Raw genomic sequence first — 27,099 nt, forward strand, 5'->3', positions numbered from 1 at the left:
TTTGATTCCTACGTTAGTCATTCAAAAAGGCGTAAACAAATTTAACACCAAATTGCTACCCATACCCTGGATGCCCAAGCAAATTCACAGTGCAGTTATTAAACACACACCATCCACACCTGCTCCTACCCCTCTTCAGCTCCTGCACATGAAGTTTAGCAACAGGTCATGAGAGCGGCTCTGCTGTCGGACCCCAACCGTTCACACTGCCAGTGCGAGAGTGCGCCAGGAGGAATTTCAGCTGCATCTGATTACGAATCCACAAAGCTTTCCAGATGCTCGCTTTTTTCCCAGCCAAATTTTGTAGTGCGTCCATGAGAACAGAGGCTACCTTACTCTTCTATGACCTGGCCATAAAGCGTCACACATTTGAAGACTGGAAACCCAACCAGACCTGCCAACTGTATGGCACGTGGCAATCGCTCTTCTCCCAGTCCAGCCAACCCGAAACTCCCCGTAAAGCACAGGTGCTGATCCTGCTGGCCAAGAATTGGCATAAGGAAAGGTATTTCTCCAACACATGTTGACCTATCACTTAGCAGCTTTGACAATATAGCATCCATAGTCGCAACAACAGGATGGTCGGTACTCTCCAAAATCTGTGCCACCTGCTTAGTTGCCCAAATTATAACCTAGGAAGCTAAATCTACACACATCCAATTTTTATAAGCTTTAATACCTTCAAGTCTTCATATAATTACATTTGATGTTAACTTACTACTTAGAGACATCGCAGCACCCCTGCCACACTGGGGAATGTCGGAAAGCTGCAGAACTTCGAGGTGGAATTTTAAAGCTGGCAGAAATAGACTTATCCTATCTGCAGGACGACACGAGGACAGACTGTGACACTGGCTCTTATGGAGGAATTTCAATTAGTGAGCTTGTTTGAGAATCAACAGAAATCCAGCACACGCAGTTACAAGGTCTACCCTAAAATGCTATCCACAGATAACACCAGGAAATCAAATACCCAACTCTGGAGCTTTTAGATCCAATTCTTTAGCCTTAACTTTTACTGTTGTCAACTAATATTGAAGTATTAGCAAAAAATCTGCTGTTCAACAGGTGAACTGCAGAATACCAAAATTTAATATTGGAAATACAGAATCACACCATTAAAACTTTTCTGTAGGGTTACTTCTGCTAAGAACACAGCGTAGGATTTTAAAGGGGCATATATTTTAACATGTAAGTTCAAAATACAAATAGTACAGTCAAATCATTTGGAAAAATAGCGGAAATAGCATCAAGTGAAATGTAAGCTTTATGGACCATATGACAAATAATTAAAGGAATACCTTAAATATTCTGTAAATTTTCCTCCATATGGATTTAGATTTACTAAAGTAAGAGTTTGAAAATTCAGCTGACTCAAGCAATCTGGTTGTCCAGAAAAAAAAAAAATAAATAAAAAAATATTGAAAACATGCAGTGACTGCGTAGTATTAAATTAGTATTAAATCCACAGAAGTTAGTACAGTTAGCAAGAAAGCCTATTAACAACTTCTTGTGTGTATGTTAAGGTGTGTAAGACATTGTGCTTTTAGGTCTAAAAATCCAAATTCTCAGAACATAAAAGAACACCTCAGGTGGGTTTACTCTAGGATTTTCCTTTGCTCAGGACATCTTCACATGAGACCAAACTTTTGAAAGCCGTTCCCAGAAGTATTTAGTCCCCGGACGGTCACACACACAGATGCCTTCAAAATAAGGGTGGTTTGTGGATACGTGCACAACGTTCACAAATCGTAGACGTAACAGAAAAGATTTAAGCACTGTGTTGCACTATGAGAACAGGCTTGCCAAGCTGATATGGGACAGTGTAGAGCATCCAACTCTTATTGTCACTCACTTTCTTGAGAGTATTTGTATCCCACAACTTTACTGATCAGCATTATTCAAGTCAGCTTCTTAGAGCTTTGTGCAAGTATGTTTGTACACGTTTACAGTCATTGCAAGCTCATTTACGTAGATGGGCTTTGTGAGTCTAAAGAAATAGCCAAGCTCAACATTTTTTTTATCATACCTGCAGCTCTTTAACTACTTTTCTATGGTCTCCTAGCACAAAAACTGCATAGAGAGTCTTGACAATCAATAATGATTTCTGTGCCTTGTGAGCTGAAGACAACTATAAGTGCTAGCACAATTAAGTTAATTACAGGGTAAGTTACCAGTTTCCTTTTTATAATGAAGTGGATGGGAAAGTGATATAAGAAAAGATGGCTTTCAGTACGCTCTTTGGGGCGAGTTCATTTCTATTAAACGTGTCGGCGATAACACAAATTTGTCACCCTCATGTTACCCAAAATTTAGCAGTGTTTTTGTCCTGCTTAGTTAACAAAAATATCCATCCAGTGACAACCACTCTTGCGTAGGCTCCAGGTGGTAACACCGGGACGCGGGATGGAGCTGGGAACGTGTTGGCTGCGTTTGCTCGCGCCCTGCTTGGGTTGCGCCGCGCACAAAGAGCCCGCCGAGGGCTGCGACCGCAGCTGTCGCCCTGCAGCCCTGCTTCTTATAACCCATGCCTACGAAGCCGGGTTTTAACCCACCATTAAAAATTGGAATAGTAAAAAAAAATAAATCACACAAGCCGTCCCTTTCACCCCAAAAAGGGACATCTCCAAGGTGGTGTCCACAGTGAACGCGCCACCACACCAGCACAGCTTGGAAGACGAAGAATATATATATAATATAAATATATTTGTTTTGTTTTTTATTTATAAGCACTACAAGAGGGCTTTTTGGTGTCAATTTCAGTACTACCAAGCCACCGAGCGACCCGACCCGAGGGGGACACGCGGTGCCCGGGGCAGGCGGGCGCGGAGCCGCTCCCCAACCCGACCCCGGACCCGGACCCGGACCCGGTGCCGGTGCCGGTGCCCGCTGCCCGCTGCCCGGCCCCTTACCTGTCCCCGTGCCCCCTGCCGGGCGCCCTCGGCAAAGTCTCGCGGCCGGTTCGGGACGGGCCAGACGGGGCGGCCAGAGGGGGGTCTCTCCCCGCAGCCCCCGGCGGCAGGCGCCGTCCCGGCCGATCCGATCCGATCCGATCCGATCCGATCCGATCCGATCCGATCCGGTCCCGTCCCGTCCCGGCCCCCGGCCCCCGGCCCCGCGGCGGCCCCGTCCCGGCGCTGTGACTAAAATAGGCAGCGGCCGCCGCCGGGCTGCGGGCGGCGCCAGGCGCGGGGCCGGCAGCGAGCGGCCGCAGCGCGCAGGCGCCTCCCGGCGGGCCCGGGGGGCTGCGGGGTCCCCCCGCCGAGGGGCTCCCGGCTGCGGGCACGGGGGGCGCTGGGGGACGGGCGGAAGGGACGGGGCGGGAGGGAGGCGGTGGGGCCGGCCGGCGGCGGGGCGGATAAAATTAGCAGCGCCCCGTTCCCCCCGAAACGCGCGGCCGGCGGCGATTCCCCTACATGGCGAGCCCGGGGCCAGCTTGGCACCTGCCGCGGCCGCCTGGTCGCCGGCGGCTGTGGGCAGGCAGCGGGACAGGGCACGGCACGCTCCGTCTGTCGGCGGGTGGACGGCGAGACTGTCCCACCGCACCGCCGCTACGGCAGGGCAGGGTCTTCGTTTGCAGGGTGTTGGCCATGGGCATCCCAAGCCCGTCCCCATGGGGACCTGACAAAATGACCAAAATGAGGGGCTGCAGTGCCTTCCGATGCCTCCCAAAACAGCCCGTCAGAGAGCTGCTCTACAAACCTACAGCGACACATAAGCATTTTCTGTCACGTTACTGGGTGATACGCGTTGGAGATGCATTTTGCTGCGCTGGTTGTGCCTTTTATAGCATCTTCAGGCTTCTCCCACTTCCCAACAGGGTTTGGGGGGGGGCACGGTGATGAGCAGTGGCTGTTCGGGGATATCCATAAAGTGGATCTCTATACGGGTATCTACATAGTTACATACAGATCTCTATATGACTGTCAGTATGGTTATAGAGATAGCATAGATAACATTCTTTGAGCAGAATGAGCTCTTCCAAGTTTATTCTCAAGCCAAGGTCTCACATGCCGTAGGAGAATGTGGTTTAAATCTCTTCAATGTTCAACTGTTAAACCAGTGTGAAGGCATAAAGAGTTGTTTTAACCTCCTGTCTATGTCAATAAAGCACATCTTCATCAAAGTCTGCAAATATAAATTAACCTGACAGAGGCCAGACATAAAAACTATGTGCTCCCCATGTATGAGGGGTTGCCTTCACACAGCCAGATCGATTTTTAGGTGTGTGTTGGATTGATGCATTGAGTTAGTAGAGACGGGTCTAAGCGCTGGCATTACAGCTGCTCAGTGATGCAAACTTTCCCTCTGTTGTGCTTCTCTCTTTTGCTGTTAGCTTGATAGCTTATGTACTTTCTCCAGTTGTTTAGTTACCTTCCCCAGTAATGGCCCACAGCAGACAATGTCAAATGGGGGTTGCAAGTTACGCTGTTTTGTGCCTTATCTCCACTGCTCTGCTTTGTGATCTGCGACAGTGTAAGTGAACCTTGGGGCTTGGCTGTTTCTTACACATTGTAAGGAGACCAAGATGTGCTTATACACAGGGCAATGCAGCTCGGCAGAGGTCCTGCGTGAGGCCAGGAGCAGAGGTGGGAGCCGAAATTCCCACTTCTGTGCCTGGGCTCAGTGCAGCGAGGTTTTTTACTACACAGGCTGTTGAGTAGCTTCTTCGAAGATCGCAAGAGCTCTGCCTCTTCTGAATGAGCGCCTCCGATTCCACGGCCTTTTTTAGGCAAAGTTTTTTCACTAAAGAGAACAAATGCTTTGTATACCTAGCTGCTGTAGCTCTGGATCCCAGATGTGCCAAGCCGACACAGCTATTTTGAGACAATGGCAAGATCTATGAAACGTTTCCATTTATAGTTTCAGGAAACGTCCCCAGCATCTGCAAACCCAGAGATCTCTGCTCTAAACTAATTTTTTAAGTCACAGAATCACAGAAGGGCTGAGGTGGGCAGGGACTTCTGGAGGTCATCTGCTCCAACCCCCCCCCTGCTCAAGCAGGGACACCCAGAGCTGCTTGCCCAGGCCCACGTGGTGGTTGTTGAGGATCTCCAAGGGGGAAACCCCACAGCCTCTGTGGGCAACCCGTGCCTGTGCTCCATCACCGCACAGCACAGAAGTGCTGCCTGGTGTTTAGATGGAAAAAATTCCCCCTACAGAGCATGCAGGGGGGCTCACTCAGGAAATAATTAATCCTGTATGTGTATGTTTGACAACCGTCTGAAGGGGGGTGAAATACGCTGGCCGTGTGTGGTGGCTGGAGGAAGCCTGGATGTGTAGTTCAGAACTACCACATTTCAGTGAGACAAATCCCATTACAGATGCTGAAATTACATGCCATGTGACTGAAATATTGCACACATTTTCACAGAAAAATTATTGATTTGGGTTTTCTCTGAAAGCATCCTTGAGAATTACATTTTATTACAGGGAAGTTTATATTGAAGGGGTTTTGAATGATAAATACTCTCTCAACTCTTCAATATTCTGGAGGGCTTCTTATATAATATATAGGAGGAGCAAACACATTCTGGCACATCTTTACCCCATCCCCTCTGACAGTCACTTTCTGATGCATCACAGCATAGTCTGGCCGTGGTTCCCATGGCACGCCTGCAGCGAGGGTGTCTCCTCTTTCCACAACAAGGGCTTTCTTTCTGTGAGCCGTGGGCTTTCGAGTGTCTGACTGACAGTACAGTAATCGATAGCTGCAAACCTGTCAGCCAGGATCCAAGTGTCTTCTAAAACCATCTGTCAAAGTATCCAAGTTTTAGCAGATGCACAGGTTGTCGTCGACATTTATCCAAAGGGTACACGGTCATGAGGTACAAAGGCAGAGTGAAACTGTTTGCTCTCGAGGTTATCCAAACTATGCACTGTAAACAATTTATTTAGTCACGTTTAGCAGTTATCCCTGTTCCTCAATTATGTGTGATGTGGACAGTTTAATTTGTATTTAAGTTGCTCAGGGAACAATTTCAGTGAATGTAGACAAGCCTATGGTCTGCTCAGAAGTGCATTTTCTCAGCCTGATAACTGCAGAGCCTGCTATGCTACACTTTGGCTGCCTGAATCACACGATGACCAAAAAAATAAAAGGAGACCTGCTATAAAAACTTATCATGTATCACAGTGCACCTGTCACTGCTCAGGGCAGCGGGGAAGGGCAGGGGGTCCATCCCAAAGGGATCTCCCTGGTTCTGGAAATAGAGGGATACTGGGAGTACTGGGACTACTAGGTCCGAGCACATCGTGTGTCCAGGAGGCAAGCTGCTACTGCTATTTACCACAAGGCATGTGTGAAGCAATGCAGCAGTTCCCGAGCTGGGCACCCAGTCCTGAGGGACATGACAATGCAGAGGTGTCTGTGCAAATCCTCAGGTACAGCCGTCTTTGCCACAGATCACAGCAGAGGTGTGTGGGAATGTGTTATACTGTCTGGCTGCCCGAATAAACCAAAGGAATTGCAAACATTGGCGGGGCATAACTGCGAGCATACTTTTTGGTGTTGGTACAATTTCAATTAATGTTTTGTTGCAATATTAGTCCTTTTTAGCTGTGCCAGTGGCTGGTTTTGAGAAATGAAGGCTAGGCTTGAATTTCCATCACTTTGTATCTATGCATCATTAAAAACTGGTTTTCTAGGATCTTTTTAATTATCATTATTGGTAAGTATTTACAATTTTATTTCAAGACAAAAAAAATTAGATGAGAAGTGCTTAACATGTCCAGAAGGATTGACAGAAATCAAAAAAAAAAGTAAAAAGAAAAAGGAAAGAAAAATATTTAAAAAGTTAACAAGTACTCAAGGAAGAAGGAAAAAGAGGAAGTGAGGGGAGACAGAAGATGAGTCTACTGCTTTATTTAAACAAATGACAGAGAAAGTATGTAGGATTTGAGAATGAAAATACTCCACGCTCTGAGGGGGAAGAAAAAGTTAATAGATTAGCTCAGAAGAACTGAGAATGGGCATGAGATAGCTTTTTTAAGGTTACATTTATCTTTACAAAAAGATATGATGAGAGCAAGAGTGGGGACAAAATGCATAATCACTGATACTTGGGAAGAAAGTAAGCTAAAATAAATACTAGGAACGAAAGATCAAAAGCACAAAGCAAACCTGGAATGCACAGGTTTGGTCCAACTGCACAGAAACACGTTGCTGTAGCTCAAATATCAGGCAGGAGCATTTGATGCCCTTGTTCAGACTAGCAGTCCTAAACAGGAGTCTTCGAAATGCATCCTGTTTTGAGCATAAACCTCAAAAGATAATAAACACCCAATTTCTTGACTGAGTTAGCTGCTTCCTCTGCTATTTCAGTCAGCATTGAGCAGCTGCTGAGGAGGGTCTGGTCTGCATTTACTGAACTCCTCGGCTGCAGGTCCAGATGCTGGACCTCAGTTCTGCGTCTTGTAAATGACTACCAAAAAGTGTGCCATGGTATGTCACACTGCAGCTTCTTCTTGCTACTGTTTGAATGATCTTCAAGAGTAAAGGCAAACACAGAATTATAAAAGAAAACACTCTAATTTCAATGAATAAATAAGACCAGTCTTCTGATTAATGTTTATTATATTTTTTGTTCTGTAAGGAAAAAAAGCAACAAACAGAACCCTATTACATAGGGTTAAAAACAGGGATACATACTGCAGTAAACAAACATAATATATATATATATATATGGTTATTGCTTTTGCATGTAATATTAGCTTAAATATGCAGACCACCGTATAAAGCAGTTTCAGAACTAAAATTGCAATGTCTATGGTAAAAGTAGTAATAATTTATAACAAAAAAATATAAAAAAACGTTTTATATTCCATATCTTATTTTAAAATATCCATATATATTGTGTGGTTTTTTTTTGCTACTAATAATTATTCATTAATTCTTTAACACATGAACATATATATTTAAAGGATACTGCATGTTTTGAAAAGCCATAACCAAACAAAAAAAAATGTAGACCTAGTAAAATTCAGAGGATGGAGCAGTATGACTGGTGTTTAAGAAGTCCCCATTCACTTCACTTGGGAGAGCCGCTTAAAAAGTCATCTGAGAGAGCCCTACCTTTCTATCAAGGAAAACAGGACACTTTTGCTTCATATTCAAAATAAGTATTCAAAATATTTTTTATTTCTAAGCTAAATCTTGTAGTAAAATAGAGCATCTGCTACTGCTGCATTCACTAAAAATTGTAGAGATTTTAACATGAAGGTAACAAACCAAGCACAGCACAGATTTCCAGCACAACAGCTATGTCGCACTAACTGCTGATACCCATACTCATGTACCCTAGCAGACATGGACTGGACCACCTCACTTTTTTTAGGGGATGTTATTTCATGTTTACCGCGGTGTACAAGAATGCACACAAGCAGATACAGGGATTACCTGATGGGTTTTCATCCCATCTCACAGTGTACCTGCCAGCACCCCACCACGCAACCATGTCCTACAGCTGGGCCCCGCCATCCCAAACCCGCAGCTTGGTATCTAGATATTCCCATGTGCATCCTGTGGTTCACTAAAACCCTCAGGTGGGAAATGCTCAGCATGTGTGATGTCCATCTCAGCCCTGCAAGCCCAGGCACCAGGCTCCATCCACTTGGGGTCACAAAGCCCAAAACCCTTCCCAAAGGCAGGTGCCCGCACACATCCCTTCACAGAGTGGCCTGCTCCAACGCCCCCATATAAAACGCGGTTGCTGGAGAAGATGGTGGGGCTGCCCACTCCTATACAGCCAAGTCAGAGCACTGAGCCATGAAATGGGACTGCTGGCCTTCTCAGCCTAAAGGGCCTTCACACCTTACTCCTGGATTTAGAAAAGTTCAAACCCACCTCAAAGGGAGAGTGCAGGGAGAAGGTATGACAGGAAAGAAAAAGGCTCAACAAGAGACATTCAGCCACGTCCCAAGAAGCAGGGCCCCGATACACGTAGCAGTTGTTAAAGCGGACAGACATCTTCAAAATGAGATTCTCCCCCTCTAGACATCTTCAAAATGAGAGCCTCCCCTGTCCTGCCCCTTTCCCAGCTTTTACTGCTGACTGTGACACCACAAGGTATGTCATATCCCTTTGGTCCCTTTAGGTCAGCTGCCCTGGTGATGTCCCTTCCCCACCTCTTGCCCACCCCAGCCTGCTGGCTCTGGGGGTTTGGAGGCAGCCCTGGTGCTGTGCCAGCACTGCTCAGCAATAGACACAACACCGGTGTGATAACAGCGCTGTTCTAGCTCAAGTGCAGAGCACAGCACTATATGGGTTGCTGCAGGGCAAGGTAACTCCATCCCAGCCAGACCCAGGACAAATAGTTATTTACCACCATTATTTTATTGCAGTTGTTTATTCCTTTGACACCAGTGAATTCTTAGTCTTTTCTGCAAAGACAAAGAAGTAACAGTGCTATCCCCACAACACACCAACAGCGTGGTGGAAGAGACAACTGAATAAAACTGTTTGGGAATCCACAGCAGGACAACTGCTGTAAAATCCCGCTCTGACAGGCTTTTGGGAACATCCCACCTTCTCCCCAGTCCATGACAATGTTTAACAATGTTTGTGGCTTGCAGAATGATGACTTGGGTCAAACCCCTCTGCTGGTAGAACCACCTGCAAAGCTGCTCAGCAGAAGGGCTCTGCCAGCCCTGGCTTTGGAGGTGGCTCCAAATCTTGCACACCATCCCCGTGCCAGCGTTCCCTGCAGTTCCAGCTGCTCACAGAGCCTCCAGCAGTGGCCGGGTGCCTCACATGATGTGCTCCTGACGCTGCTCCTACACACTGGTGCTTACAGAGCTCCACCTACACCGCTTGATTCACCACGAGGAGGTGGCATTATTTCCAGGCTAAGTTCAATTAACTCCCTTGACTCACACAGAGCACGCGGTGCAGACTGCAAATGTTAGAGCAGTACAGTGAGAGAGCAAACAGTCCTTCAGCACGTCTGTATGTATGAATTTCTGGCATTAATAATCTGGATTATTACAAACTATTTGCTCACTGTACTCTTAACACACGATGTGCTCAAACCCGTAATCCAGATTATTAATACCAGAGCATTCAAGCACTACTCAGTTGTCTTTCTCCTTTTTAACCAATTCTGACAACTTCAACAGAAGGCACGCTGCAGCTCGTACTGCCTCTGCCTTCTGCCCCAGGAGATTAAGTGGAAACTGCAGAGCCACAAAAATCTACCAGACGGAAAAATTAATGTGATTTGGACAAAGAGTGAAAAAAATGAAATGGCTGCTTTCCCTTGGAAAACCTGAACCTATTATATTTTTATGCATATTAATGTAAGCACAATAAGTATTTTCAAGAGAGATTAATAAATCAGCTTTATAAAGTATTTACTTTGTTGTATTGTAAAAAAAAATCTGTGATGCTGTAACACTTTGGGGCAGAAGAATATGCACTCAAATATTAAGAGGAATGGAGAGGAAGAAAAAAAATTAATCTGTTAATGTGAATTCAGCAAATATATATTTATTTCCATTTCTTCTGTTTAAATAGTTTTATCTAAATAGCTTATGGATTCATTTAATTTTTAACAGATGGTTTGCAAGACCTGTTTATGTGAGCAGTACAACACTGTATTTTATTTTTTTTCATGTATCTTGAGCCCAAATATGTATTATATTTATCATTTAAAATATTTAAACACCATAAACACCATAGAGTGCTTTTTTTTTTTTTTTTTTTTTTTTTTTCTTTCTAGAAATTATCATCAACATATTATTTAATTACTGCAAGCATCTGCCTTTTTTTGAGGTGTGGTAAAACTATACATCATCCAAGCATGTATCCAGTTTTCCCAGCATTATCCTAGCAGATGTCATATAGATGTGTATAGTTTGACACAATTATTTCCATTCCATTACTGAGTTCCCTTTGAACCCTCTGCCACATCTGCTGGTTTGTTGCAGGGCAATTAATTCTCGAAAATGTAGGACTGGGATGGACCTCCTCAGCCACCACGTCCAGCCTCCATTAGTACAGGCAACCACATCAAATAATCTTTTTCATTAAGCATTTACAATTTGCCTTGCATAGCACTATTAGTTAAAACAGTACATAAGGATACATCCTCTCTGGTATTTTGGAGTTCTGAGTGGACTTATATGTTCGAGCAAAAACATTTCTGAGGTTCTGTTACCTGTACTTACGCTACTGCTTGTTCATCAAGTAGTACCTAACAAAAGAACTGCTGGGTCAGTCCTATGCTTATTTAAGGCATTTATCAGACATGCATTGCTCTGCCAAAGGAGTGCAGGCAACCAGCCACTGGGGCGCCCCCAGGTAGGGAGGACTCACTTTGAAGATCTCACAATATATTGCTGTATCCAATAAATTGATTTGCCATGATCCAAATTTTATAAAAGCCTCTCATGGATAACTTTTTTTGGCTCCTTGGACTGTCCTGGGCCATGTATTTTTTTGGCTTGTGCAGTAATATGAAATTTGAACCCTTCTGCAGGCTGAAAGGGCAATTCAAGCACAACGTTCACAATCCTAAAAACTCTGGAGGATGAACTGCTGCAGACAAATGAGCAAACAGCCATGTGCAGCAGATTCTGACACTCTTACCTATAAAAACATTCACATCTGGACATAACCCCATAGGAGATTATGGAACTGTTAAAAACATAAAATGTTTTTGGGAGATCTGCTGATCAGAAAAGGATTCACGATAGTGTCTTCAATTCGCAAGGCAGCACTGATGCAATTATCCTTTCACTTAAACCGATTACTAGGGAGCCTGATCACCTCTCTGACAGCTACTCCTGAGTAATAACATGAACATAACTGGGATGATGTTTGAGTCGAAACTTCATCTTGCTCCAGATGTTTACAAACCTACAAGTGGGTTCATATGACATCATAAAAGATTGTATTATTTCACAGACATCATTTGAGTACTTCTCTACTGAGGTAAATTAGATAGATCTCCCAAAATACTGTTTTATGAATCACATACCAGCGTGTATTCTCTATAGTACATTTTAGGAGCACTGTCAAAATAAAAAACAGGGATGGAGAGGGCTTGGTGTCTCACTTCCCGTCCTTTGTGTGCACATATTTTATTGTAGATATGTGCCCTGAATTCTACAGCTGAAATGTTCTGCCAGTCGTGACTCAAACAGATGCTGAAAAACTGGAGATGATTTTAAAAAAGTGACTCAAAGCCCAAAAAGCAGAGTATCAAAAGCTAAACAAGATTACTTAAGAGTATGTTCAGATATTGACTCAGTCATGTCCTAGTAGAGATTTCTGACAGTAACTGATTCAACCAGAGAAAAGCATCACAAAGAGCAAACTGTGGCTGGAAAGAATGCTGAAACTAAGGCACACACTAGTCATGAGGAAGGCAAAAATTACCTAAGGATGTAATGAAGCACCCATCACTGCAGAACAGGTCCCTCTCTATGCAGTAAGCTATAGCTTAAATGGAATACATACACTTGATACAGAACTTGGGCGGGCACGATTCCTTGGTCTTATTTTGAAGGTGACAGTGATCATAGCATTTTGTTAAATACTGGCCCTATTTAAGTTAAGGCAAGCTTTCCAATGGACATATACAGGACAAGTCCATATATTCAAGAATACTGAGAAGAGCATTAGTTAGTGCTTTATACTCTGCCTTAGTCCTGAATACCAATTTTTATGTTTCTAGACTATAACCTTTATATGCTTGTAGGCTGATAACACATAAAATGGCAAGTATAAACTTCATCTTGGTCCAACACATTTTATAGCAAAAGAACGTTATAAATTCTTGCCATTTTATCAGGAGAGGTTGGGGGGGGTGTCCATTTTTGAATCACCTGTTAAAAAGGACCGTAAAAGCTCCTCAGCGTGTGGAACGGTCACCAGCAAGAGCTCGGCTGGTTGAAGCAGAGGCTGGATGTGCAGCACAGAGCACGGGTGGCCGCATCCATGGGAAGGGATGTGCTCTTCATCCACTGTAGGCGGTGAGCTCCGCCGACAGGTAGGCCACGATACTAATCACAGTGCTGAAGTGATGTGAGAATACCGCTCCTGAGTAACACCAAAGGGTCACACAGCCTGCTGTCCTGTCTCTTCTCTGCCACCTAAGGAAAAGTGTCAGACTGGGGTGCACAGCTCTGACCCCTAACACCGTCTCCCAAATTCTGGTACTTTGTGCCTTAGGTATTTCCTGAGCCAGTCTTCAATAACTGTCAATGAATTCTCCTTTCACATTTTACCAATTCTCTCTTGACCAAGACAAAGTCAGGGACTTCACACAATTGGTAACAACCATGGAATACATAATGTGGAAGGGCTATTAGCAGGATTTAGGGATTACCACGTTACATGCTGTACTAATGTCTGGCAGATTACTAACATCTCTGAGAAAGGGATATAAAAATGAAAGCAAAGCTTAGGAAACACTGTTCTACATCGAAGGCCATTCAAACAGGGCTGTTTCAGATCACTTCTAATAGTGTTGTTAAATGTCCACTGCCTGATTACCTTTCAAGAATGAGGTTTTAGCATTGTTTTACGCCCTCCAGCACCAGCACTCAAGATTTGAACTCATATTTGCACCTGCACACACACAAGCACGCGGCAGCTGTCCTACCAAACAGTCCAGCAATTTTGGATTTTAAATATTAAAAATGTGATCTATCTCAAGATCTATCAAGCAGCAATATGGTCTCATAAAATAGTAATGCTTCTTATTTTCTGATTACTGGCATGCATCTGGAAGGTGAGTTAGAAAAGACATTCAAACACTTCTCCCCAAAGGCACAGTGACCTCAAGGTTCAAAACCAGCTTTCTCCCACTAAAGCTTGAGCTGGTGCTCCCTTATGTTATTAAAACACCACAGATTTTCAGAGAGAACACATTTTAAATGAAGAATTTCATAGGCACAGAGAAGTGACTCTGGAAGCTTAACAAGAATGCTTCAGCTAAAGATGGTATTTGTAGCTGCAGCTGTTTCTTAATTAATTTTTACCTGACAAACCTGGCTAAAAAAGGATATTGTAAAACAAACTCCAATGGTTTGGCAGTTGATTGATTAACAATATTTATTGTACATGTTATGAATGGCACTTACACCTTGGAAGTCCAGGTTCTGTAGCATTACATTCTGTTAGAAACACTGCACAATCATTTCCCTAGCATGTATTTGCAGCAATTATAACTGCGATACTTCTCCAGTGCCAGCAATTACACTGACGTTTGTTTTCACACAATGTCCTTTTAGGACAGCCTGAGAGAAAGCAATCACTCGTGGGACAGGACTTGTTGTTGTCTCTTGTTTGTTTGCTTTAGGAACCTTGCTGTGCATTTCAAAATTACTTCTTCAAAAAGAAGAACAATACAATTAGTCTCTTCCTGTAATATTCTTCATGTTAATTGAGACAAGGTTCACATGGCATAAGTTGAATGTTACAAGCAGGTTGCTGTGCTTTGAAGACAGCTTACTTGTTTGCATTAAGGTAGAACTGTGTATTTCATTAATGGAAAATATTTTTGAGAAAGTATAATCACAGATACTGTGTTGTTTTGTCTTTGTTTTTAACACAGCACAGAGGCCGCCACAATTACAATAAAACTTCAGCCTATTGTGATTTGTTTTCCTCCCAAAGTAACAAGGTCAACAGAAGAACCAACAGAAACTAAACATATTGCACAAGTAGTCAGAATGCACAAGCCAACCAGCTGGCTCTACAGGGGGAATCCAAGCTACTTCAGCTAAAGTAAATGGCACTTCTCAGTCAGTTTTGGCGTCGCTACGTCTCATTCTGCTTCATCCTCCCACTCCACCACGTCCCCTCTTTGTGCTTGGGGTACTTTGGGAATGATTAGGGGAGCAGGTTCCTCCCCGCTATTGCTTCCTGGAGGAGTTGCAGTTTGGGACCACTGGCCGCAGCCGCCTGGGGGACCTCCTCTGCAGGCGGCGTGGGGGTGGCACCGGGGGCGTCTCGGGGAGCGAAACGTGGTAGAAGTTTGGCAAGCGAATGTCGTACCTAAACCCCTTTCCCACATGCACCCTGTCGTTCAGAGCATACAGTTTTTCGGCAATGTCGCTCCCGATTAAAATTGAGAAGAGGCGTGAGATGAAACGGTGCTTAGCAAACAGCAAGTACAGCTTCTTTCTCCTCCAGGCCACATACCGACAATCTGTCTCTGCTGTAAGCGTTACCTACAGAACAGAAAATTAAAATTAGCTAATTCTGATGTTTCGTTGCATCTCCTGCAGCTAAAGCCAGTTTAATCCAGCTAGCGAGCTGTGTGAGGTTGCAAATGGCAAGCCAAAGGGATGACTGGGAGGGGATGCCCCCAGTGAGGCCTCGCTGGCTGTGGTGTGGAGGATGATCAAGCCTCACTGTACTGCGGGCACAAGGCTCCCTGCCGGCATGCTCTGAATTTCACCTCCCGTGGGTGTGGGTAAAGCATCTCCTGCGGACGTGCGTGGTTTCTTAGGTATTTTAGCTATCTTTGCACAGCAAACAAGAGTCTACCTCTCGGATTAGCTTGTAGGAAAAGCTCGTTTGTCGTAACAACGAGATGCAAACAGAAAGAGGATGCAAACAGCATGACCAGTCCAATGGGTAGAGGACATCCCTCCCCAAAACAGCGGAGTGCCAGATATTTGATTTCAAAAACAGCACCCACAAGCAAAGAAAGTTATTTCCAGATTTTTTTTTTTCTAGTACTCAAAAAAAACCCTCCACTTTTACCTGGAAAATTCCCTCTTCTGTGGGCCTCAGTGAATCCCATTCAGGAGAATCCAGAAATTGAAGAGGAAAAATATAATGCAGAAACTCCCCATCAACTGTCACTCTGATCCTACCGAGATAAGACGTGTTAATTTGTTAGTACTGTGTGTACAGCAGCAACGACTGCAACAAGAATGTGTCATTACTACTAGGGGAGGAGTTTAAATAGGAGTTTGATAGCATGAAGAAACAACCGCTGGCCAACACTAGCTGGATCAGACTAGTGGGGTGAGAATACAAGGCAATCGCGCAGCTGAAATTCAAACCTTTTCAGGTCACGTTATCCTCTCTGGGGCAGGTTGGTGCAGCAACATGCAAGCTTGGTCATGAAAAGGCTAGTGTGTGCTTGCGAGGTGAGAGATCAATGCGCAGAGCACCGGTTGCCTCCTCCACTTGAAAGCCACAGGATATACTCCCAGGTACAGCAAACATGCGTTTTGGAGGGAACAAAGGCAGGGAGTGTGGTGGAGTAGTTCCCCATGCCATGTGTTATACAGAGCTCTGTGTTGAAGAGGAATTAAATTGCCACATAATAACTGTCTCTGGAGCCAGGAGCCAGGATGGACATACGGCATCTCTGTGTGGCCTGCTGCAGATGCCAAAGAAAAATTTTCTTTGAACTTTTTTCTAAGACCATATTAAAGTTTGAGGGCCACAAGCAGGAAATGTTTGTTTGAATCTCAAAGCAAGCTGTAGGTGTCCCCTTTTTACATCTGCTCTACACCAAGATCAGCATTTCTTGCAAAAGCACAAGCAGCAGCCCTACACTGCATGCAGGAGCCTAACAGGAATTCCCCGCATGGTGACTGAGCAGCTGGGCATGTAGAAGGCTGAACACCTCCCCTTCACTATGACCATGACCAAAAGCATGTCTAGAAGTGCCTTCTAGACAGCTCCCAAGAATGCTCCAAACTCGGGTTCCAGCAAAGCTAACTACTTAGGATCCATGTTGTTCACTGCCAGTCGTACTAAATCAGCTGAGCTTCAAGCTGCTTGCAGATTCCTTCTGTTTATTCAAGCAGGCTGCCAAAATGCACCTACAAAGTGTCCCATCAAGCCCAGACCACAGCCATCAGTGCTGGGTATCTCATATGGTGCTGGGTATCCCGTCTACCCTCGTGGTGGCCCTGAACCACTCTGCATGCAGTATGTCAGCGAGTATTTCCCCTCAGGAAGGCATCAGCAAGGTCGCTAGGAGGGTCCCTGGTAAGCAGGGATAGAAGCAGGTGGATTTACTGCCTCAGGGTCTAATGAAGGGTCGCAGCACACAGTAACTGTAGAGTTATGCATGTCTGGATGGGGCCCAACTAGGTCCCACTGCCCTGGCAGGGTGCTATCAGACCTCCTCTCCCTTGCTCTCTCCCTTCTCCCAGCCCCCGGAAAGAAGCCAAGAACAATCTAATAACAAAGTCAATACACTCTATTAAACTGTGTTTACCTCAGTATATTCAGTTTCATAACTACATTTTAGTCCTGCTTCAGATGATATTAGCAGAAAAAAAACAAACAAAGGAAGATGCTTTGTTCATCGGCTAGGTGATAGATGACAAAACGTAGCCTGAAGACTATATTTGGTTCCTTTACCTGCCTAACATGTTAAGTGCTATGATACTGTGCTCTGACTAAGGATGACTTTAGATGCTTTTCTTTAAGCTATTACAGATTGTATGCTTAGTGTTTCTATGTTAGTGCTGCCCTAGACGAGTGTATTTAGCCCATTAATATTTATATTACTTGCATTAATATTTAATCTACTGTACTGGAAAATGAACAAACAACACACAAATGAAGCATTTTTGCTTTCATTTTCAAGAAGGGGTGGGGAAGACATTTGCAGTAAGTAGGTCCAAACAAACTGATACCAACCTGCCTGATACAAGCAAGGAGAGTTTATCAATAGGTGTTTTGCCTTGCATAGCGTAACAGTGCTCCTTCTCCAGGGTAACCACTTCTGCATCACAGCACAAGACAATCTTCCTATAAACAGTTAAGGAAATTCCTAGAGGCTGGAAGAGAGCACTGTAGAGTTCCTGGAATTCTTTGTCAAAGGAAACACTCCGAACTTGATAGGTAACATAAATGAACTGTACGAAGCATATAGCAAACAGTATAAAATTCCAGGAGAATATATCAGCAGCACAGACATCCAGCCAAGCCCAAACAGAAGAGCAGAGAAAGCCCAATCCAAGCAAACTGAAGACATAGAGAAGCCCAAAGAATCCACTTCCACCCATGAAGCCAACAACAAAGAGAATACTAGCTAGGTGGTAGATAGATCCCTCTGCCTCTTGCTTCCAGGTGGCGCATGTAGGGTGTGCATATATCAAGCTCTCCCAAAAACTTGCATTTTCTCCCATGGCTGGACTAATTTTTCGATTCAGCTGAATCTCTGAAATTGTTATTTATGTGATACAGCCAGAGGGGTCCTTTGCTTTTCCATTCTTGCGAACTCTGCTCAATGATCACATAGTGCCAGGGTCTCTTTTGGTAGTAAAGTTGCACTTAGGATCTCCAGCAACTAGGAAGCTAATGTTCTCAGAAGGCAATGTTGTTTCTCATCAGTTCATGCGTTGTCTTGACTTTGGACGTGTCATCTGTAGTTTTATCTGATCTGGACAAGTGAAGAAAAGATGAATTACTTATAAAATGATTTCCATCAATTAAACTTGATCAAAGCTTTTATTGTCTAAAACCGCAGACTGCATTACAATCATTCAATTTCCCCTGTAACCCTATGATTCCAGGATCAAACCTTAATAATCACTCTAGTAGTGAAGATCATGTTTTTGTACACACGAAGCCTGCAGAAGCTGTCAAATTGCCACTGAATCCATGTAACCCTGTACATAACATCCAGGGCATCCCGGGACAAGTCTGTCTGCAGCCTAACTGCTGAGAAAGTGGTTGCATTTTCTGGTCCTGAACCTGCTGCCTGCAAGCCCCATCTAATGCCCTACCTCCTTTGGGAAAAAGAGACGATGAACTTTTGTCCCTTGCTCACTTCCTTCATGTCATTCTGGATCTCTGTCAAACCATTCCCTTCCCCTCTTTGCCTTTCTGTTATTGTTCATGAGCTCAGCAAAGCTGTCCCTGGAGATGGCAAGCTACATCCCCAAACATCCCAGTAAGAGAAACCCAAGCATCATGGGGGATGCTCTTTTCTACTCCAAGGATGGACAGCAAAAAGCTGTCATGTATAAGGAAGACTATGAAATTTAAAGGCAGCTTTACACAGATTGTGCTATTGGAATGTGAAGCAAGTCATCCAGCAAAATACTTCTCACAAGGCATTTATAGAGCTGTTTTACAACAGTCCAAAGTTCTACTTTATGTAATTTCATGCTAAGGGCTACAATTTTATTGTTCAACACTGCAAAATGTTTAAAATGCTACTTTTTACCACATTACAATGTATTCTTTTACAATGAATACATTACAATGTATTCAATGTTTAATAAAACCTAAGATACACAACTGAAAAACATGAAAAAAAGAAAAAACACAAAAGCAAAACGAATAAATAAAATCAAACCCATCTTTCTTTGTCTCTCTTTTAAAGCAAAAATAAATATTTCACTGTAAAATTAGAAGCAGTAGAAAGTGCAAAGCCAGCACCTAAACTTTTCAGTAATGTAACCAGAGCTGAAACCCACCAAGGTCTTCACTGTCTGTTTCTTTTCCTGGAAGAACCGCAGGGAAGCTAGCATAATCTTGCTATCTAAATTATTGGATTTTCTAGAATATCAAAGGCAGCTACTTTTTTTTTTTCCAAGAGCCACTGACATCAACATGTAAAAGAAGTACTACTGCTGCAGTGAAGCATCCAGTATTGTTCAGCAAGGCTTTCAGTGCTTTTCTTTTTTTCTTTTACAGTGAACAGATCTAAGAAATTCATAGAGCAAAGCCGTATCAGGAGTCGGACTCGATGATCCTTGTGGGTCCCTTCCAACCTGGTTATTCTACGATATTACATTTCCTAGCTGCTACAGCTTTACTTCTTCTAAGTTTATTCAAAATTCAACACTAACTCCATAATTCACAAACATTAATGCTGGGAAAAGACACAAAATCCCAAACAACCAGGAAGCAGTTTAGAAGAGAAAGTTAGGAGGAGACCTCTCCTGCTTTGGGAGTAGGACAGGGTGTCCCTGATCCATCAAAATGTCACAGCTAGAGAGAAAGGGACCTTTCCAAGCCCAAGGTGCTCTATATCCTACTTTGGTGGAAGAAGCAGATTCCCAGGAACGAGGTACTTTGTAGCTATAAGCTTTGGTGCTTGTCTCTTTACCCAAACACCCTTCTCCGCCAACACAATCAATACAGGATTCCCCCTGGGTGCAGGATTTAGCCCTTGGAGGATGGGAGTTCAGAACCAACTGGCCTCAAAGCAGGTACCTAGGCGTGGTAAGAGTGCTGGGAATTTTAGGTAGCACTTCTGTGACCAGGGGGTAAGATTTCTGAATGAAAAGTAAGTGCAGAACACGCAGTGGCAGGCCTCCAATTCTGAATCCACTCGGCCTTTCCATTGCACCAGTTTTTGTTCTTTTGAAATACCATCACTGGTAACAGTGATTTCAGGTTACTGTTAATACTTCTCTATTGCCAACATTTTGCTTCAACCAGTTGTCATCAAGATCCTACTTTCTACACAAAATTCAGTGTTTCGAATGGGATTGTGACTGAGATATTGCATGGGAGCTGTGTGCATGACACAAAGATAAACACCGTGGGTATGTACTGCAGTCTACCTTCCATTTCCAACATCTTTTTTCATGAAAAGTTGTATGACATTGCAATAATTTCACAAAATTTATGTCCAATTTCCAATCCACTCACAGCATTCGCAGCCTGCCGGCACTACAGCTCAGAGCACTGCTGTAAAACATCTGCTTGTGACAAGATGGGTCAAAAAGAAATCCAGGAGAACAGCGTACCACTGGGACACAGACAGGGGGTCGCTATACACAAAACCAAAGCCCCCCCCAAAACGTCCTGTATTTATAACTGTTTATTTTATTAGCAGTTTATAAGCTGTCCCAGCTATGTGGCAACCACTTTCAGAATAACACAAACATGGTAGCTGCAGGCTGCTGGAGACAGAGAAGCCTGGATAAGATCTCCCAGCCCAGAAAGAAGCCATACCCCGTGAGCACAGGTGGGATTGCTGAAAGGTTTCTGGGTGTTTTACCCCACCACAAGTCCTTCCTTCTCAAATGTGGAGAAAAATCAGCCCTGACTGGAGACGGGCGCAACATTCAGCAGCAAGGACTTGCAACAACCAACAGCTTCAAGGACTAAGCTGTCCTCAGACAGAGATAAAATTAAGGGGTTTGCTACAGCTTCAAGGCAGTAAATGGAGCGTCTCAAGTATATTCTCTAAGATAAGTGCTAGCCAGCAACTGAAAACTTTGTATGAACAGAATATTAAAATAGACAAAGCAGAATGAATTTATGTTGGAATTTGCAGGCACATTGTATGATCTCCTGAAATGGGCATTTCCCCCACTCACTGCAGCATTCCCACAGAGAAACACCAGTTATGTAAATTGCAATTTACTTGAGAACCACACACTTCACCCTGTATTTGCCATCGACGACTCAAAGTCAATTCTGAGAAGCTCTGAGTGTTAGTTACTGTGTGTTGAGTCACAACCATTTCTGAAACAAAAACCAAGCAGACCCAAACCACCTGAGGCCACAAGCAAGTCTTCTCTTTGGTCTCTTTAATTAAGTCGAAAGTGAAGCTGTCCGGAGCTGGAACACCCTGCTCCTTTGCTGCCTTACCCTCCGTACTCGGGCAGGAAGCCCTCAGGATGCACACTGTATGAGCTGGCCAGAGGTGGAGCCGCACGTGCTGACCCTGCAACCAGCCCGGCTGATCCACATTGCTGGCTACAGCCTCGCCACCAAAAGGGAAGATGTTCCAGCATACACGCTTCTATGTTTACATACATAAAAGGGAGATATGCTGCGTTTAGCAGGCTTTGTCTCACCTATTTTAGCCATCGACAGCACAGACTGGCTCTGCAGTCACAGCACCTGCCCCAGCCATACAGACAGGAGCTGGGGTCACTCCGAGCTGGGGCAGGAGCATCCATGGCCCCGGCTTCAAGAGGGCCGAGCCCTGAGCATGCCAGCCGGGCTGAAACATCTCATCCCGTCTGGCCATCTTTTATGCGTATGAAGAGAAGCTGCTCTTTAATTTTAGCAAGTGCTTCCTCCAACATAGCGCAGTAGCTCTGTTCAGCAGCTCTATTAACATATCGCTTTCTTCCAGTTCCATTAGGCTTCTGGAAACCACTCTCTGCTCCGCTACTGCCACGCATTTCTCTTGATGGTTGTTTAAGTAGCACGCTTCCCCTGGCTATTTTCCTTCAGCAGTTGCTCACCTAGGGTTAGGTGCCCAAAGGGACTGAGATGACCAAACTTTGCATCGCACTGCAGTGTCTAACTTGTACAGTGCACTGAGGAGCCAGGCACCTAAAGACAGGCATGGCTGTGCACCCACAGGCAAGTATGGGCAGACAAACACACTGCTTTCAGTGATAAACAGCCCCTGAAGCATGCATATAGCAATTAGGACAGCAACTAACACCGCAAGCTCACATCTCAGCTTACCTTACGCTTTGTGGGTGTCTCTATCCTAGAGAAAGCAGCAACTATAATACTGGAAAACACTGTTTTCCCAAGAAAATGCAGCCTCCGCAACGCAGAGAAGGCTACAGTAACTTCATCACAACTGGTAACATCTATTTGGGAGGTAGAAAGGGGAGGAAGAAGGATGAGGAAGAAAAGGACTACCTGATCTGAAAGACAAAGGTACCAAGATAACCAGTCACTATAAAACTAGATATATTCAGATGACAAAAATATGCAAGTACAGGTAGCAAACTTCATCATTGAAATGACTTTGAAAATTCCCTTTTCTTATGAAAAGAATTTATGAAATTAAAGAAATCAGGATTCTGACTGACACCTCAAATAAATCTGGATGTGCTGTTAGTAAAAAAAGGAACTGATTTACTCTAATTCCATTTTTCATTCTACTGAAAGTCAGACCAGATGATTGCAATGATGTGGAAACGATGATTGCAAAGCTGTGTAGCTGGTCTTGCTAGTGAAATCTTGAAGCCTACCTTATATACCAACTACATAACTACCTTAGACAATCGAAAGCACTGAGCACAGGTAGGTCTCTGAAATTATTCCTCATGTAGACCTTCTAGCAGAAACTTTCATCCATGAGGAGCCAGAATCCCTCCCTGTAGCTATGTTTCTTCAAGAACGGGACCTTTTACCACTAAATGCTTTAACATGATACATGCACCTGGCATCCAAGCCCCAAGATCCTCCTTTCCAGGTGAGCACCCTCATCACGGCACAAAATGCGCCTGCAGCATAGTTCTCCCTGTCTCAGTCCCTTTTCTGCACACCACCACAGCTCCAGCAGGACAGGCAGGGAGTGCACCACCCGTGTGAGCTGCTCTACATCCCTCAGGGCTCCCCATGGGAGCAGGGATGATGGATTTTGCACTCCCTTGAGCTGAGGAAGGCATCCTGTGTCGCATCCCTGCCTGGCCTGCCGGACCCAAACAAGCAACTGGGGCACTTCCAAGCATTTCAGTGCCTTCTGAGAAACAAGCACCAGCCACGTGGGGCTTTTTTGGGCCCAAACCCTGCTCTAGCCTGGCAGAATTTAGGTTCCCACAGGCATAGCTGTCAACCAAAAGTGACCATCATCCGGCTGCCACCTCGCTATGGCACCCAGGGGCTCAGGTGGATGCTTGAGGCCGGCGGCTGCGGGCCCCCGGCACCTTGGCCTGGTCGCTGTGGGGCTGAGCAAGAAGGAGCTCTCCCTCAGCAGCCCTTCGGTGGGGCTCGGGGTTCATTCAGCTGCTTCGGCTGGGCTGGCAAGGCCTGCTTCTGCTTACAGTTGGCTCAAATAAATCCTCACTAGTCCTTTATAGAAGTGGAAAAAAGCTGGGGGGGGGGGGGGGGGCGAGGAGGGAGGGCAGCGAGAGAGAAAGAAAACCCACAGCAACACAGAGTAGTTTAAAGTTCATTAGGAGCACTGCACACAGTGAAGCCACTATTATTTAGTCTTTAAATATTTAAAGGCCAGCCTACTATACACAGATTACAGTACTTGAACGATCGCTCGTTTATCACTGTAAAATACACAATGCAATCCTCTGTGGCTGCTGAGCCAGTACCAAGGATGCTATCTATTTTTTGCTCCAGACGGTATCTGACGTGGAAGAAATGACACATTTTCTTCCAATCTGAATCAGAACTGATGAAAAGTAAGCACATGTGGTATTCATGACAAATAATTTCCCCTCCTTTCTCTCTCTCTCTTTTTTTTTTTTTTTTTCCTAAGTTCTTCAACTCCTAGGAAACATGAATATGGAAGGGCAGTTGGAAAAAATTTTACATTTTAACTATAGATTGCTGGCACTTGCATAGGTTTGTGCAAGACTTGTCTGCTGTTGAGCAGCACTGGACAAGCAATAATTCAGTGGTTCTCTTTTATTGCGTTTTATAATGAATACACCCAAGTGAAGCACAAGTTTAAGATTTTCTATGGTTCAACTTTTAAATTAATAATAGAGGAAGCAACCACAACGCGTATTTCACAAGTGCTTTAAAACTGTGCTAATGAACTGCAGTTGAACCCTGCAGACCTCAGCATGACTGAGTTTGTGCAGCAGTGCCCTTGGCCGGGAATGCATTCCCCTGTAACCAGCCACGTGGCATGGACCTCATTTCCCAAAAAAGAAATAAACACAGGGGCTCGCTCCATCACACTACACCTGGGCGTAAAACCGGGTTACGGAGTAGTGCCATCAACCACGCATTGAAACGGATACACAGCCTGCTAAGTCATGAAACTGTACATAAAACAGAGTGAAATGGTCCAAGGTAGCAGAGCTGCTGAAATTATTTATCCCTACTGGAGGGCTTAGGGTCACGAGTGACCAGTCCAGTTTGTGCTTTACTGGGGCAAGCATCACGTGGCTTTACAAGCAAAGCAGCGCCGCAAAACAGCAGCGTACCCAGAGGTCTGGCTTAGCATCACTTCCATCGCTCTTCTACCTAGGTGAGTCCGAATGCTCTCAGTCTCACAGAGCAACCTCACCACAAGCTGAGGCTGTGCCCCCCACACAAGAGCAGTCTGTGTTCAAGCAGCAGAGGTGTCCCCAATTACATGCACTACGTGATCACCCAGCAGCACTGATCTGAGTTCACTTTTGCAAGGCTGTGTAACGCGCTCCTAGGGTAAAATAAAATCTCATCTCTGAAGAGCCTGCACACTTCATGCAATGATTAAATGCAGTTTCATCTAATAAGAGTTTTCCTGAATCCTTAGGAAACTTTGCTCTCAACTTTAATCATAAAACACTTTCCTGCAACAAAATCTGCCTTCAAAATTAACCGGTATCATACTTCATTCTGTTTTAACACCTATTCTCCTTATTACAGCATACTTGCTATTTTGCAAGCTAGACATTTTCTTAAAAACACGCACTTGGAATTTATCGAGTTTGTTAACTGGCTCTGTGCAGAACTTTGTGCAAAGCCCGAACAGCAACAGTTCTGCAGACACGGAGACCATTTCTTACCTCGCTGTGGTCAGTGCAGACATTTTTACTCGTGCATACACAATCATTTTGCTATTAATCAACAGAGCAGCACGCAGCCTGATTTCTGGAAGCCAGATTTCATCAATGACATCTTTGTAACACTACCAGGTGGTCCATGATTGAATACTACACAAGATCAGCTACATCAAATGTTTGCCCATAAAGTGATTGACAGCCTAAACGCACGCAAAGCTTTACGGAGCAGCTGAAGAAACCGTGGTAAAACATGATGGTTTGGGAAAAATATGTTTGGAAAAAAATATTATAGGTTGGGGGGAAAAAAAGTGTTTTGTAGGTTTTGTAGCTGTTTCTTTGCGAAGAAACTACTGCAAATACAAAACAGACCTTAATTTCAGGGCTCATCTCTTCTTGCCATTTGGTGACGGGGAGCGAGCAGCAGCAAGTAGCTGCAGGCAAGGAGGCAAAGCAAAAGCTGAAGAAGTCTCCGGCCCCCGAGCTGGTTTAGTGGAAGTCCGGACAGTTCCCGAGCTGTCCGCTGCCCGAGCCGGCTGCAGCCGCACCCCGAGGAAACCAGAAACCACGCTTTGTAAGGAATACCCCCCAAACCCGGTATACGACGAGGAGCCTTATTCCGGGCAGACCCCTCGGGAGACGACGAGCTCTGCACACCGCCCTCCCAAAGCGGGGACGGGGACGGGGACCGGGGACGCGACCCCCGGCGGCAGCGCCGCGGCTGCCGCCCGCCCCGACGGCTCGCCCGAGGGCAGCGCCCGCTGCGCCCGGTGCCCGCTGCCCGGTGCCCGCTGCCCGGCCCCTTACCTGTCCCCGTGCCCCCTGCCGGGCGCCCTCGGCAAAGTCTCGCGGCCGGTTCGGGACGGGCCAGACGGGGCGGTCAGAGGGGGGTCTCTCCCCGCAGCCCCCGGCGGCAGGCGCCGTCCCGGCCGATCCGATCCGATCCGATCCGATCCGATCCGGTCCCGTCCCGGCCCCCGGCCCCCGGCCCCGCGGCGGCCCCGTCCCGGCGCTGTGACTAAAATAGGCAGCGGCCGCCGCCGGGCTGCGGGCGGCGCCAGGCGCGGGGCCGGCAGCGAGCGGCCGCAGCGCGCAGGCGCCTCCCGGCGGGCCCGGGGGGCTGCGGGGTCCCCCCGCCGAGGGGCACCCCGCTGCGGCTCCGGGGTTCCCCCGCGGGGGGCTCCGAGGGGCTCCGGGAGCCGCTGGTGGCGGTCTCCCCACGGGGAGGGGAGGGCAGGCTGTGCATCTGTTTGTCCACAATCTGCAGTTATTTCTCTTAAAAACAAACCCGTGTCTCACCGAGAACACGGCTACGCGTGTCGGTGCGGTGTCAGGACGTAACCCCCCCCGGTGCTCCGGCCATAAATTCGTTCTGGCGATCGCCTTGTGGCTCGGGGAGATAGAGCTTGTTGATTGAATGAGACCGACTTACCCAGTCGGTAATGCACATAACATCACAGCCCGTCCATCGCATGTGCCGCTCCCGGTGTTGCAGAAGCTGTCCGTCAATAGCTGCAGCTGGAGCAGTGCGTGTGTTTTAATAAGAAGCCTGGAGGACCCGGTGCGCTTGCTGGTGGCCAGCTCTGAGGTCCCCGGTAGCTCGGAGCAGTGCTCCGACATGAACCTCTCCAGGACTAAAGGGACGGAGCAACCTGTTATGCTCCAGACAGAAGGCTTAGGGTCCTCCTTAACGCCTTGGTGAACTTGCTTTCCCAGGAAAGCTTT

At 45.6% G+C, this 27,099-nt stretch overlaps 2 protein-coding genes across 2 annotated transcripts in view; both read right to left on the reverse strand.

The window, feature by feature from the left end:
* The window catches only part of POPDC1 (popeye domain cAMP effector 1), a 29,399-nt gene extending 26,096 nt beyond the window's left edge, over positions 1–3,303 (reverse strand). Inside the window, exon 1 of the mRNA XM_084284724.1 lies at positions 2,913–3,303. The gene's annotated coding sequence lies outside the window, so the exon portion shown is untranslated. The remainder of the gene's footprint in view (positions 1–2,912) is intronic.
* A 4,255-nt stretch (positions 3,304–7,558) lies between these two features.
* POPDC3 (popeye domain cAMP effector 3) lies at positions 7,559–26,505 on the reverse strand. Its single transcript, XM_084284858.1, has 4 exons — positions 26,182–26,505; positions 17,624–18,368; positions 15,719–15,827; positions 7,559–15,180 (listed from the first exon to the last, which is right to left on the reverse strand). Exons 2-4 carry the CDS (start codon positions 18,112–18,114, stop codon positions 14,863–14,865), a joined length of 918 nt encoding a protein of 305 aa, XP_084140984.1. The 5' UTR covers positions 18,115–18,368; positions 26,182–26,505; the 3' UTR covers positions 7,559–14,862.
* Positions 26,506–27,099: the final 594 nt, after the last annotated feature.

Source organism: Netta rufina, assembly GCF_964035555.1.
Source record: "Netta rufina genome assembly, chromosome: 3".
Lineage (NCBI taxonomy): Eukaryota > Metazoa > Chordata > Aves > Anseriformes > Anatidae > Netta > Netta rufina.

Bases quoted from the DNA above. Each gene is read 5' to 3' on its own strand.
- POPDC3 (XM_084284858.1), bottom strand. From the start codon at position 18,114: ATGGGAGAAAATGCAAGTTTTTGGGAGAGCTTGATATATGCACACCCT. The intron at 15,828-17,623 runs GTTGGTATCAGT...TTATCTCGGTAG, and splicing joins TCCTTGCTTGTATCAGGCAG to GATCAGAGTGACAGTTGATG. The intron at 15,181-15,718 runs GTAAAAGTGGAG...TCTGTTCTGTAG, and splicing joins CAGAAGAGGGAATTTTCCAG to GTAACGCTTACAGCAGAGAC.